General features: G+C 18.1%; 5 protein-coding genes across 5 annotated transcripts, besides 23 other annotated features; 1 reads left to right on the top strand and 4 right to left on the bottom strand. All coding sequences in view use genetic code 6, as the record gives it.

The window, feature by feature from the left end:
• Nucleotides 1-777: 777 nt before the first annotated feature.
• IMG5_067110 (peptidase m16 inactive domain protein) lies at nucleotides 778-2,716 on the bottom strand (the record flags this gene model as incomplete). The annotated part of the gene is made up of 9 exons (XM_004036852.1): nucleotides 778-1,065; nucleotides 1,116-1,271; nucleotides 1,329-1,550; nucleotides 1,673-1,788; nucleotides 1,876-1,957; nucleotides 2,038-2,115; nucleotides 2,179-2,332; nucleotides 2,377-2,482; nucleotides 2,533-2,716. 9 exons carry the CDS (start codon nucleotides 2,714-2,716, stop codon nucleotides 877-879), a joined length of 1,287 nt encoding a protein of 428 aa, XP_004036900.1. The 3' UTR covers nucleotides 778-876.
• Nucleotides 2,484-2,531: a microsatellite.
• A 433-nt stretch (nucleotides 2,717-3,149) lies between the features above and the next one.
• Nucleotides 3,150-5,386, bottom strand: IMG5_067100 (hypothetical protein; the record flags this gene model as incomplete). Its single annotated transcript, XM_004036851.1, has 5 exons — nucleotides 3,150-3,728; nucleotides 3,777-3,934; nucleotides 4,009-4,209; nucleotides 4,271-4,594; nucleotides 5,134-5,386. The coding sequence occupies 5 exons, from the start codon at nucleotides 5,384-5,386 to the stop codon at nucleotides 3,150-3,152; spliced, it is 1,515 nt and encodes a 504-aa protein (XP_004036899.1).
• Nucleotides 5,092-5,122: a microsatellite.
• A 310-nt stretch (nucleotides 5,387-5,696) lies between the features above and the next one.
• Nucleotides 5,697-5,771: a microsatellite.
• Nucleotides 5,702-5,771: a microsatellite.
• Nucleotides 5,703-5,769: a microsatellite.
• Nucleotides 5,710-5,765: a microsatellite.
• Nucleotides 5,719-5,809: a microsatellite.
• Nucleotides 5,727-5,765: a microsatellite.
• A 10-nt stretch (nucleotides 5,810-5,819) lies between the features above and the next one.
• Nucleotides 5,820-5,884: a microsatellite.
• Nucleotides 5,820-5,888: a microsatellite.
• A 19-nt stretch (nucleotides 5,889-5,907) lies between these two features.
• Nucleotides 5,908-5,938: a microsatellite.
• A 441-nt stretch (nucleotides 5,939-6,379) lies between these two features.
• IMG5_067090 (protein kinase domain protein) lies at nucleotides 6,380-7,722 on the top strand (the record flags this gene model as incomplete). Its single annotated transcript, XM_004036850.1, has 3 exons — nucleotides 6,380-7,040; nucleotides 7,593-7,622; nucleotides 7,667-7,722. 3 exons carry the CDS (start codon nucleotides 6,380-6,382, stop codon nucleotides 7,720-7,722), a joined length of 747 nt encoding a protein of 248 aa, XP_004036898.1.
• Nucleotides 7,110-7,177: a microsatellite.
• A 105-nt stretch (nucleotides 7,723-7,827) lies between the features above and the next one.
• Nucleotides 7,828-7,861: a microsatellite.
• A 268-nt stretch (nucleotides 7,862-8,129) lies between these two features.
• IMG5_067080 (nad transhydrogenase beta subunit family protein, putative) lies at nucleotides 8,130-8,681 on the bottom strand (the record flags this gene model as incomplete). The annotated part of the gene is made up of 2 exons (XM_004036849.1): nucleotides 8,130-8,514; nucleotides 8,557-8,681. 2 exons carry the CDS (start codon nucleotides 8,679-8,681, stop codon nucleotides 8,130-8,132), a joined length of 510 nt encoding a protein of 169 aa, XP_004036897.1.
• Nucleotides 8,682-9,941: 1,260 nt separating this feature from the next.
• Nucleotides 9,942-10,761, bottom strand: IMG5_067070 (nad transhydrogenase beta subunit family protein, putative; the record flags this gene model as incomplete). The annotated part of the gene is made up of 3 exons (XM_004036848.1): nucleotides 9,942-9,982; nucleotides 10,147-10,293; nucleotides 10,575-10,761. 3 exons carry the CDS (start codon nucleotides 10,759-10,761, stop codon nucleotides 9,942-9,944), a joined length of 375 nt encoding a protein of 124 aa, XP_004036896.1.
• Nucleotides 10,762-12,094: 1,333 nt separating this feature from the next.
• Nucleotides 12,095-12,165: a microsatellite.
• Nucleotides 12,166-12,487: 322 nt separating this feature from the next.
• Nucleotides 12,488-12,529: a microsatellite.
• A 12-nt stretch (nucleotides 12,530-12,541) lies between these two features.
• Nucleotides 12,542-12,624: a microsatellite.
• A 41-nt stretch (nucleotides 12,625-12,665) lies between these two features.
• Nucleotides 12,666-12,788: a microsatellite.
• Nucleotides 12,666-12,807: a microsatellite.
• Nucleotides 12,666-12,808: a microsatellite.
• Nucleotides 12,677-12,808: a microsatellite.
• Nucleotides 12,695-12,808: a microsatellite.
• A 165-nt stretch (nucleotides 12,809-12,973) lies between these two features.
• Nucleotides 12,974-13,151: a microsatellite.
• A 15-nt stretch (nucleotides 13,152-13,166) lies between these two features.
• Nucleotides 13,167-13,218: a microsatellite.
• Between the last annotated feature and the right edge of the window lie 785 nt (nucleotides 13,219-14,003).

Raw genomic sequence — 14,003 nt, 5'->3', positions numbered from 1 at the left:
TGATCTTAAAATACAAGATTATATAACTATTTAAATGAAATAAAAAACATATATATAATACCTGATTATAATTTATAAAGTCTTTATTTAAAAGATTTTTTATTAATATTGAAATAGATAATTATTATAACTATTTTTTTTTTATTTATAACTTTTCTCATCAATAAATATATTATTTAAATTATTTTAAAAAAAAATTATATAAATTATCTTTATATATAATTAATATTTATAAAGTTTAAATAATTAATATATGTGAATTAAAATAATCTCGTTTAAAGATATAAATTATTTTATAAATATAAAATAAATATCTTTGTGTTTTTAAAGGACTTTTTAAAAATAAAATAAGCAATTTAAAATATGATAATAAAATAACATATTAATTTAATTTATTTGCAAAATAAAAGAATTTTTAAACTTTTTTAAAAAATAAATGTTTTTAAATATGAATAATACAATTAAAAAATTATATAAAGAAGTATAATTGTAATCCAAAATATAATAATTCTGAATTTATTGCTTATAGAATAAAATATATATAATTTTAAAAAATATATATATATACATAATATTATGATTAATTATTAATTTTAATATATAAATTACATAATAAGTAAATAATATACATAATCGAAAAAATAAACATTTAGAATATCGAATTTAGATTAATTCTTTAGAAAAAAGTACAATTAAATTTAAATTTTATAAAATATTTATTTCTTAAAAAAAAGTAATAAAAATAGAAAGAACTAAATATTTAATAAATAAAAATTAATTTTATATTTTTTATTTATTAATAAAAGGCCTAAATAAATATATATACTAACATATATATAAATAATTTTTTTTTTAAATAATTATAATATTTTTTATTCATATTTATAACAAAGATTAAGCAATATAATCAAAAGAAGGTGCATTATTTGCTCCTTCTCCTATAATAGTAACTGTAGGTCTAGAATTAGCAATCATATTTTTAACTACTCTGTTAATATCTTATCCAGTTACGTTTTCAATTATTTAATTAATTTCATTTAATTTTATTTATTTAAAATTCAATATCTTATAATTTAATAAAATAAAATTATTAATAATAATTTTTTTTTTTTTACATGTTTTGTAACTTCTTCTAATCTATCTTATTATCTTTCTAAAGATAAAGAAATAAGAGATTTTAGAATATTTTTAGATCTTTAAACTTCTATATCATTTATAGGTTAAGTGAGTAATTTTATTTCATTAATGCAACTATTTAATAATTATTTTTCCTTTTTTTTTTTTAGATAAATAAATTATTAAAAATAAGTACTTTTTTATTATTTTACATTTTGTGGAAATCCGGAAACTTTAAGAGCAAATAAACCTCCATCAGTAAAAATATTTGATATACTATCAGCTCCTTGAATATAATAAAATTTATTTAAAAGATTTTTAGTTGTTCTACAATGCATTCCTTTTCCTGGTCCTCCAGTTGAAAAATAACTAGAATTTCCCAATAGAACTAATAAAACTTATATTACAGCAACATCTTAATGATTCCAGTTAATCTATGATTTTTTTATTTTTTTTTAAGTATGAATAATTAAAAATAAGTAATTTAAATATATTTGATTTTAATAAAATATATTTTTAATTTTTCGAATAATTTTATATTTTATTTTTAATTTACGCTTTTAAATCCTATTCCTACTTAAAATTATCCATTACCGGCATCTTAATTAATTCTTAAATCATTACCGACATAAACAGTTTTATTTTTATTTTCAGTAAATTTTCTTTACAAAACTTTTTTTTTAAAAAAAAAAAATTGAAGTTTAAATAAAAAATAATATAAATAAACTATATCTTTTCATAAATATATAAATTAAGTACATTCAGGATATTTTCTTAACTTTTCTTAAACTAAATCTACAAAATCTTTATGAGAAGGAACATTAGCAGCTGAAAAATAACTCTTTAAGGAGTAATATATTATTCTTAAAATTTAATAAAATCTTATTCTTTCATTTATGTATTTATATCAAAAAAGCCTACACTATTTCCTCCGAATGCAGCCTTTAGAATTTATTCTTCAAAAATAATTTAATTTTTTTATTCTTCTAAAATATCAGGCTTAATGAAAATAAAAATTATATTAGTTTACTTAAAAAACAAAACAAAAAATATAAAAAAAACCTTAAATATAGAAAAGTCCTTTGTTTAGATAGATGTTTTTAACATTAAATCAAACATTTATTCAATATCACTTTCTACACAAGAACATTTAAAATAAGTAGTTTCATGATCAGAAGACATAACTAAACCTCCTCCATTTTATTGATTTAATTCGCTTATTTCATTATATATAAAAAAAGCTATAATTTTTTTTTTTACTAATTTTCTAAAGCATTTTCACTCATAAAATGAAGATGATTTAACATTTTTATTGCTCCTCCTGTTTATGTTTCTTCATTTCTTGTTCCTACTTATACTAGTAAACCTATTTTTTTATATTTTTGCATTTTTTATATATCTTTTTATTTTTTATACCTATATCACTATGAAATGGAAAACCACCATTTTCGGTTAATATTTATATTCCATTATCTAATTTAGTTAATTAATATGATAAATTTTGGTCTTTCTTAAATATTGGACTAAACCCCTTTAAATTGTTTTTATTTCGATTATTTTTGGTTTTTATTTTTTACAGGAAAAGGTTTACAGGGATCATATTTAGTAACAGTTGAAAAATACTTTTTATTTAAAAAATAATAAATTAATTTGGATATTTAAGTATTTTTATGGAAATTTAAATATGTATATTTGAGAATTTAAATTTACTTTTTTGAGGCTTTTCATTAAAACTTATTTTAATTCTTTTTAATAATTCTAAAAATTTAAAGATATTTGTATAAAAATAAATCAAATATACTTATAAAATTTGTATTCTTAATTCTTTTTACAAATATAATTATAATATTAATCTAATAAATAAAGTTATTTATTAAAATAAACAAAAATATTTAAAAAACTATAAAATATAAAATCTATATATATTTTTATAATTTTTTTTAACTCTACAAAAAAAAAAAAGTTCAAACAATAAATATTTTTAATCAATAATTCTATAAATAAAATATTAAAAACAAAATTCATTATTTATATCATACCTTTTTTTAATAATAATATTTAGGATCATATGGATCTTTTTCATTTTATTCATCAATATCAAGTTACATTCTTTTTTTCTCTTATTCTTCTAATTTATCTCTTAAATCTTTATACTAAGCAGCATTCATATCTTATTCTTTTTCATAGATATAAATACTAATAGGATGATCTTTTCCAAACCCAGCAACAGCAATCATATGAAAAGTATTATTCCAACTAACATCAGAAACAACACCATCAATATTATATTCTAATTAATCAAGTTCAAATTTCATTCCTTCAATATCCCATAAATGAGGTTTACCATCTTCAGATCCAGTAAAAAACCATGCTTTATCAGGTGAAATGCAAGAATGAACAGGAAATTTAGAAGAAAATGCACCAATAAATTTAGTTTTAATAATATGACCATTTTATGTAATTTGTACATTTCTTATGCAATTATTTCTACTATGAACAATTAAATAATTTTTTTTTTCTATAAAATGTATTTTATTTATTGGATCTCCTATTAATTATGGATCATGTATAATTCTTATTTTTCTTATATGTCTAGGCTCATCTATTATTGTCTTTTTTTAAAAAAAATAAAAATAAAGCTATTTTTTATAATTTATTACCGTAACTGCAAATATATGTATAAGTCCTAAAGAATCTCCGATAAACATTTAAGCTTAAGAATCGAATTCTATAGAATTGGGATGTCTATGTTCTAACAAATTATCAAATTAATCAAATTAATTATCTTTTTCACTTATTAATATTTTCCATCTGCATTCTTTTTATTTTTTTTAAAAAAGTGTATATATATAAAAATAAAAAATTATTAATATAATAAAGCAAAATAATTACACATATTATTTTAATTTAAAGATTCTTAATGGAACTACCATATACGAATATAAGAATCAAAACATCCAGTAACTAAAATAATACGATTACCTTCTTTTCTTAAAGGATAAAATTTCGTACAATAAACATATGAAGAATGTACCAAATTAGCAACTTAAAAATATTCTTCACTTTCATCTTCATCAATAAATTCATCTGTTTCTAAAAAAAAAATAAAAAAAAAAAAAAAGCGCATATACATATATATTTTTTTAATATTTACAATTATGAGTTGGGACTTTCCATAATTTATTTGTAAAATCAGAAGATGCAGTAGACAAAATAGAAAAATCTCTATTGATAGTTATCCAATCCATATCATGAATTAAGTTAGCATGACCTCTATATTAATATATAAGATTAAAAGAATCATCCACATCAAAAAATTTAATACATGTTTCACTTTAAATGTTCGTACAAGAAGCTGCTAATATTTTACCATTAGGACTAAAACATAATCTCAAGCATCCTAAATCACCTGATATAAATTTAGTCATTAATTTAGTCGGGATTTCACAAGCTTTATTTGGTTCTCTCATTCTTTTACCTTTTTTTTTTCATTTTCAGTAATATCTTCTTCTTAATCGCGTATTTCTTCTTTAAATTTGCTTTTTATAAACCTTGACGATTAAAATTTATTATCATTTTCTATTTCGAAAATATTATAACTTTATGTCTATACGATTTTCTCCATAGGTTTTACAATAGGATTTAATTAAATTGCTAAATAAGCATCATATTAAACTTTATTAGGCCAAATAAAATCAAAATAAACGAAAGGAATATATTATTTTCTTTATTTAGGAGGTAATTTTTGTGAATTAAATCTATATTTATATAATTAAATTTTGGAAAATCCCATATGATTTTTAGCCAAACCAATAGGACGTAAATACCCCCAAGCTATTTTATAATAAAAATCCTAATCTAAATTACTAAAATCTTTTAAATGTAACTACTTTGGATTAAAGTCTAATATTTCAAATAAAATTATAACTTCTTCTCTTAAAATACTCTCGCAGTCATCATTTACATATATAGCTTTTATATATATATATTATTATATATATTATATTTTTTATTTACTTTCATTCCATCTAACTTTAGCCCCACCTTCTTCTCTTAAATCAACACAACTAGTAGAAAAAGGTATAATAAAATCACATTCTGCAGCATTATATTCTTTATTTATGTCATCAAATATTGTTATTGTTTCATAATGAGAAAGACAATTTCGATCTTTTCTTGATTTCTTAATATATGTTCCAGTCTTAATATAAACTATATGAATTCTTACAAACGGATGTATTACATTTGGATCTAATTCTAAATTAGACATTTCAAGTATTTTCAATTGTAATACTTTTTCTTATAATAATTTTTTATCATCAGCAGATAACACATTAATACCTTTATCTTTTTCAATAATATCTACAGATGTTAATTCCTGTTTAAATATGGTTCGAAATGATTAGTATAATTAAGAAATTAATGGATAACATGAAGTATACATTTTATCCTGTAAAAATTCAGAATGAATTAATGTTGATAGATAAGGTGGAGGAGGTTTTAAATTGTTATGTTTTTATGGTAACAAATGGCTTTAAATGGGTTTATTTTAAATATTTGAAATATCATTCATTACTAATTATAAATATATAATTATGTATATATATATATATTAATTTATTTATTTATTTATATATATATTTATTTATATATATTAAAATTTATATTTTTTAAATTTACTATATATTTAATTAATTTTTTACTTTATTATATTTTTAAATATTAAATTTTTATTATTTTTTTCATATTTAAATTTTATTTTATTTTTAATAAATTATTATATACATTCTTTTATTTTTTTTTATTATTTTTTCTTTATTATAAACTTCATATTTTTTATTCTTATAACTTTTTATTTATTCTATATTTATATGTTAAATTTTCTCATTTTTCATTTTTTTTTTTTATAAATATAAAAAAATTATAACTTTAACTTTATTTTTTTATAAAAATTAAATATTACATTATTTAGAAGTATATAAACTAAGCAAAAAAAAATATGTAATTTATCCAATCATCTTTAAAAGATTTTATAATAATATCTAAGTTAGGTTAAGGATCATTTTCCTACGTATATTAAGTAAAAAGAAAATCTGACAACCAAATATACGCAATGAAATAAGTAAAAATGTTCTAACTGAAATTTAAAGAGCGTGAAAATGCCTTAAATGAAGTTCGGATATTAGCATCTATAAATGATTAAAATATAGTAAATTATAAAGAAGCATTTATAGATGAATAAAAATAATTATTATGTATAATTATGGAATATGCAGATTTAGGAGATTTATAAAATAAAATAAATTCTAATACAAATTCGAAATTATCGTTTCCAGAATAAGAAATATGGAAAGCTGCCATAGATTTAACAAAGGGTCTTACTATTTTACATAAAATGAGTATTTTACATAGAGATTTAAAAAGCGCAAACATATTTATTACTAAAACTCCTAAAGGAATTGTTTATAAAATAGGAGATTTAAACGTTGCTAAAATTGCAAAAAAAGACGGATTTGTATATACATAAACAGGAACTCCTTATTATGCTTCTCCAGAAGTTTGGAGAGATGAACCATATGATAATAAAAGTGACATTTGGTCTTTAGGGTGTGTTTTATATGAAATGTGCGCATTAAAACCCCCATTTATGGCAAATGATATGGAAGGATTATTTAATAAAGTTCAAATGGGACTTTATGAAAGAATCCCATAAAAATATTCAAATGATTTAAGTTGTTTTTTATCATCTCTTTTGAAAGTAAATCCGCAATAAAGACCTTCATGTGAATAAATTATGAGAAATCCTTTATTTTAAAAATATTAAAATTAATAAGAAATTACAAAATAAATTACCAATCATACTTGTTAAAAATAAGAATTGCTTTAAACTATTATTGTACCGAAAAATCTTGGATAATTAAAAGGTAAATTACCTAAGGCAAATTATATTAAATCATCTAATTAAATATAAGAAATAACATAAAAAATTAAAAAATAATAATAATAGTAATAATAATAATAATAATAATAATAATAATAATAATAATAATAATAATTATAAAGATTAGTTCCTAAAAAAAATAGATAAATTTTGTCTGCTGGTATTAGATTAAATGAATAAAATATTTATATAATTCCCATTTAAAAATAATATAATGATAAAAATATACTCTTAAATCCGAAAAGTTATAATATTAATAATAAAAACCTTTATTTACCTAAAATAATTTAAAGACCAGTGAGTGGAATAGTACCTATAGCATAACAATTAAACTGTATTAATATTTAAAAAAGGCCTGCAAGTGGTAGGCCGCCTAATAGATATTTAATTTTGAATAATCCATATAAATTAATAGCTGAAAAACATGATTTTAAAAAATAAACTATTAATAAAGAAAATCTAATTCCAAAATAATCTTAATAAATAATATAACTTAAATAAATTCATAAAAATTATTCTGATAAATAAAATATAGGAAGTAGACATCCTATTAGAATTTAATCTAGTAATGTTTTTCATAATAAAATTTGATTAAAATTTAAAATAAAGTACCAATAGTTAATAATATACTTATAAATAATAAAAGAGTCTCAGGAAAAGTATGAAAACATACTTATGTAAAATAATAATAAAGAGAAACTATAAAAAATTGTTTATAATTTAGAAATGTATTATTTAAATTAAATGAAGAAAATACTTTTATAATTATTTATATATATATATATATATATATATATATATATAATAATTAAAAAAATTGTCAAAATATTTTATGATTTGTATCTTTATATATAAAATGTTAACTTAATGAAAAAAATAATATATAATTTACAATTATAAATTATATTTAATATTTCTACTTATATATTTATAAATTAAAGTTTAATAAAACATAAATACTTATTTATTATAATTTAAAAAATAAACCATAGAATTTTATATATATAAAATTTAATATTAGAAAAATAATTAATATAAATTCTAAATATGTTATGAAATAAATATAATAAAATCATTTTTCAATATTTTTAACTTAAAAATTATGGAAAGAATAAACGCATCTAAAAAGTAAACAAAATCCCGAAACTAAACTAGCTGTAGAAAATACATTAGCAATAGTAGCAATAACACTGAAAGGTTAATATCTTTCCTCGGTATCACTAAATGAGAAAATAATCATACAAGCAATACTTATAGTTGACCCCACAATTACTAGTAAAATAAGAAGCGCAGTATATAATCCACGATGTACTTAATTGATAATGGTTTACCCGACATACAAAGCAAGTATAAAAACACTTAATTAAGTAATAAAACGACTATCTCCGTAAAAAGAAAGGAAACCACAAATTATTAAAATACTTATAAAAACAATACTTACTTAAAAGACATGATTACTATATTTATTTTTAATAAATAAATATTTTGATTTTTTTTACTTTTTTATTTCTTCTTGTTTTTATTAATCGAAATTTTAAGCAAAATAATCTTCAGCTTATTTGATTCCTCCTTTTAACTTTTTTTCAGCTTTTTATGCTTCAGTTAAATTTTGTTCTCCTTCCATTTAATCTATATCAAAATTAGGATTATCTAACTAAATCGTTTATTAAGACTATTAAGATTTCTCTTTAATACTTGATATTTATTTAAGTTCTTCTTCTTTTTCAATAACTTTTTAAATTGCCTAATTTTGTAAAGGTCTTTCAGACAAATCATCACCGAAATAAATATACTAGAAACTTATATATATATATATTACAAAAAAAAATTACTAAAATTTCTTAAATTAACTCATCTTCTAAATTAAGTTCAATTTAATGATTATTTTCATTAATAATTAACTAGAAAATTTATTTCAAACAAATAGAATGAAATTCGCTAAAATCTCTATTATTCTTTAAAGAAAAAAACTCAAAATTTCCTCCCAAAAACCAAACCCCTAAATTCTCATCATATAACTAATTACCCTAACTAGGCTCACAATTTGCATATTTCCCATAACAACTTTCCCAAATCCAACACAACGCTTCCTCTTCTGACTTTCTAACACAATTCTTTTGTTAAAACAATTTTATTTTCTTCATTAAAAGACGCACAAATGATTAAATCTTACCATTAAATGGCTTTTTAAATAATCTCCATTTTTTCTTCAATTAACTAAACTTATGAAATCCCATAAGAATTTAATTATTCTACTAGTTTTTTTACTAAATAATCTTCTTTATTACCTATAATACCTATTTTACATTAAGGAGTTTTTCCACAGCTTCCAAAAACAGATATTGGTAAAATATTCATATGATAAAAACATTCTAAAACGGCTCTACTTTATGTCAGACTTTTCTATACATTGCTCATACTTATTTTTTGCAATCTCAAAGAACTATAAGAAGGTATATCGTATATATTTAAATGTATTAAATTATCATTTTTTAACAACTTTTGAACTTATTATTATTTATTAGAAAAAGGACAAATTAATAATTCTAAATTCCTACTCAACATATCAATTTACTAATCTTTAATAGCAGAAGCAAATACTATAATATTAGCTTTCGTGCAAATTTCTTAACAACTAGTTATTTTAGCGCCTGTATTTATATATTATTCATTTGTAAATCCACAACACAAACCTGCATCTTATTCAACCCATACATGAATGCCTTTTCTATATATATAATATAAATAAATATACAATTAAAAAAAAAAAGGAAACCTTATAAATTCTAATATATGCTAAGGAACAATAGCCACTTTTTTATCTTCAGCAAGAACCCCCAATATTTTTTTACACCTTTGAATTTCAACTTAAAGTTATTAATTATCAATAATTTCTTAATTCTAATAATTTGCCTTTAACAATTACTATTCAATATCTAAATTATAGTTTCCTACTTTTTAAATCTCCTCCAAACTTTCAATAAGGTTAACTTTCGTATCTCCTTTTAACAAAAAAACATTTCTTAATCCAAAAATTCGATTTTTTTCATTTTCTTCTCCTTCTATTTCCACAATAATTACTTTTTTACATTTCCAAACCTAACACAAAAATTCGTTTCTTTCGTTATTTTAAGGATTTATTTCATTTGCGCATCCAATAGAAACACCTAAATCGAAATCTTCGAAAACAACATCTTTAAAATCCAATAAATCTTCATGATAGATTCCCAAAGATCCTAAAATACTAAAAGTTTATCCAGGAATTCTCCCAAACCCAGGATGAATACAAAACTTAATATTTTTACTTAATTTCTATTTACAAATAATCGCTATTTCGCAAATATTTTTTACGCAATTTCCGCACTAAAAAGCACCATTTCCAACTAAAAACACAATTTTTTTCCCATTAAAATTTCTTAAGTAAGATCCGATTATTTTATTTCCTAACAATTAAATCTTTCTAATAATGCTTCATTTTCTCCATCTCCTCCTTCCGAATTTTATTATTTATTTTTACCTTTTTTCATAAAAAGGATTCCTAAAACACTCTATCCTTCAATTTCAGTCCCCACGGAAGCAACTTTATATCCTCCAGTAATACACAAAGCCCCCACAATCATCAAGAAATCTCTTTAAAGTAGAAACCCTACAAAAGCAACAGTAAAACCTATCATAACAGTTTAAAAAGGAATAATAACATTCATTTCATATTCTGAACTTTAGCTAACAAAATCCCATCCTATATATAAAGAAAGCACTACAATAATATACAAACACCACCCAAAATTAAAGAAAACATATAAAGTAGAGAAAAGACTAATTAAAAAAGCAATAGTTATCCTAAAAATATTTCTTATTTTACTTCCTGAATAATTTTCTATCTTAATTTTTTACTTACTTGTTACTATTTTTATATAACTTGCTATTGTACATGAAAAAAGGGTAGATCCGAATATACAAACTAAAATTGCCTATATTTATAATGAATAACTTAATTATATATTAAATTTTTAATTCTTATCTTAGTCTGCAAATGCTATCAAAAAACAAGATATCCCAATAAAAGACTAAAGAAAACATAAATTAGGTGCTATTTATGATAACTTTGACTTTTTTAAAAAAATAATAATAATTATATAATATATATTTTTTATCATACCAAAAAACCTATTAATAGACCTATTATGCCTCCAGTTAAAAATGAAATTAAAAATCTCAAAGAATCAAGCAAATCCCAAGTACTTTAAAAAAATGTACTTATAATAGCTATTATTATTGCTCCTAAAGCTAGCCAGGGCGCTCTTTTGCAAGTTTCAAATTATCTTAAAGATGACATGGAAAGTATAAACAATATATTCGATGCTAAATATGATGCAGCTTAAAACGTAGATATTTCTTATTGTTTTTTTATTATTTCAGGATTTGTTTATTTTTTTCTTAGTCTTTTTAATCTATTTATTGCTTAAAATATTAATAAACAAAATCAGATTCTTATTATAATCCATTATATGCTATTGATAATTTTTACTTTAATAATTCGTAATATGAATTTATTTTTGTATAATATTGTGAAAAAGGTTAGTTTTGAATTTTTTAAGGAATTTCTTAAAAAATTTGTAATTTTTATCTTATGTTTTTATTTAATTCTAAAATCATTTATTATTTTAAGTGGTCTTTTTATTTACCTTATTTTTTTTATTTTTAATTGATAATAAAGTCTTTTTTTCTAATAATTGATATTAAAAAATTCTTTGTAGTTGTTTTTTTTTTTTTTAAAAAACGGAAAATATTTAATCTAAAACGTATTATATTATTTAATTGCTTTATTGTGTTTTAATGCAATTTTATTATTTCAATTAATAATTAGAATATTATCAATTAGTAGATTGATATCTAAATAAAAATATGATTGAAAAATATAAATTTAATTTATTTTTATATAATTTGTATTATAATTAATATTATACTTAATAAATAATTAAAATAAAATCAATTTTTTTAATAAACAGAATATAAGGAAATTTAATAAATAAATTTAAAATAAAATAAATTATTAATTCAAAATAAAAAATAAATTAAATATTTATATTTATAAATAAAAAATAAATGAATTTATTTATTATAATTTAAATAATATATTTTTTTTTCTGTAATTATTATTTTGAAAAACACAATCATAAAAAAATGCCATAATTTATCGCATTTTTTAATCTATTGATTTTTAAAAATAAATAAAAATAAAAATGTAATAGTAATAATTAATATATCATGCAAAAGTTATTAATATATGCATTTTATATAAAATGCTTTTTTTTTATGCATTAAGAAATAATTCTTAAACATATTAAGAATAATATATTTATTTATTTTAAATTAAAATGAAAATTCAAAATAATTATTTTTAAAATTAAGTTTTAAATTATATATTAGTAAATAATTAATATATATTTTTTAAATAAAAAATATATATTTAAATATCTTTCAATTTTTTCTTTAAAGTTAAAATATTTTTTATATTATTATTGTTTTGAAGTTAATAATATTTTTTATGTATATTTTTTTTTGAAAGACTTAAATATAATCAAATTTAATAAATTATAAATATTAATTATATTATACTTTATTTATATTTATATTTATATTTATATTTATATAAATTTATCTTTTATTTATTTAATTTTAAAAATATATTTATATTTATATAAAATTTATCTTTTATTTATTTTTATTTTAAAAATATATTTATATTTAAAATAAACATATTAAAAAAATTATAATATATTCAACTATATAAAAAAAAAAAAAAAAATTTAAAATAATATAATAAATAATATAAAATAAAATAAAGTAAGTTTGGAATATATAATAAAGAAAAATAAAAAATAAACATAAAATATTTTAAAATTTTAAAATATCATAATAATAAAATATTAATGTTAAAATTAATAATAAAATAAATATATATTATAATATTAATAATATTATAAAAGATAAAAATAATAAAAAAAATAATATTAATAAATATTATAAATAATAATAATAATAATAATAATAATAATAATAATAATAATAATAATAATAATTATATTAATAACAAGTTTAAATCTATTTTTTTTTTTTAACTTTTATTATATTTTTTTTTTTATTTTTTTAATTATATTCAAATTATTTTTATTTAAATTATAAAGATAATAATTTAATTTATATTTTTTGAATAGGTTAATATAAATAAAAGCAATTAGATATTTATTATTTTATTGATATATTTTTTTCGATTTCTTAATTTTTACTTTATTTATTATTTAATATTATTTTTTTTATTTTAAATAATTATTATATATTAATAAATATAGAAATTTCTATTTTACATATTAATAAAAATATTATTTTAATTTAAATCTTCTCGTTATATATTTATATTATATTCAACATTGTTTTTATATATATAAATGTAAATTTTTATAAAAATTAATTTATTATATTAAAATAAATATATTATTAATTTGAAATATAAACAATAAATTTTATGATATTATTAAAAAAAATAAAAAATAGCAAATAATAAATATATTTACAATAAAAGCTTATGAAATAAATCAACAATATTGAAAATATTATTTAATTTAACTAAATTTAACTCTAAAATTTATTATAGACATAATAACTTATATCATAGTTTCATGAATAATAAAAGATAACATAATTATAATTACTCATACAATACTCTAGCTTACATAGTTTTTATGACTATATTTACTAAAATATATAACAATAAAAATATATATAATTGAATAACACGACCTAATCAAATATACCTATAGAGATAAAAATAGAAAGTGAAACAAAAACTAATTCAACTTAAGAGGAAATCTAGTAGTCATAAAATACTAAAATATGTAAATATAGAGATATATAAATTAATAAAAATTTAATAATTATTGATACA

Source organism: Ichthyophthirius multifiliis (assembly GCF_000220395.1).
Source record: "Ichthyophthirius multifiliis unplaced genomic scaffold scaff_1120509250345, whole genome shotgun sequence".
NCBI lineage: Eukaryota > Ciliophora > Oligohymenophorea > Hymenostomatida > Ichthyophthirius > Ichthyophthirius multifiliis.
Note: the sequence above shows the minus strand (reverse complement) of the source record. Positions and strands in the feature narration are given on the sequence as shown.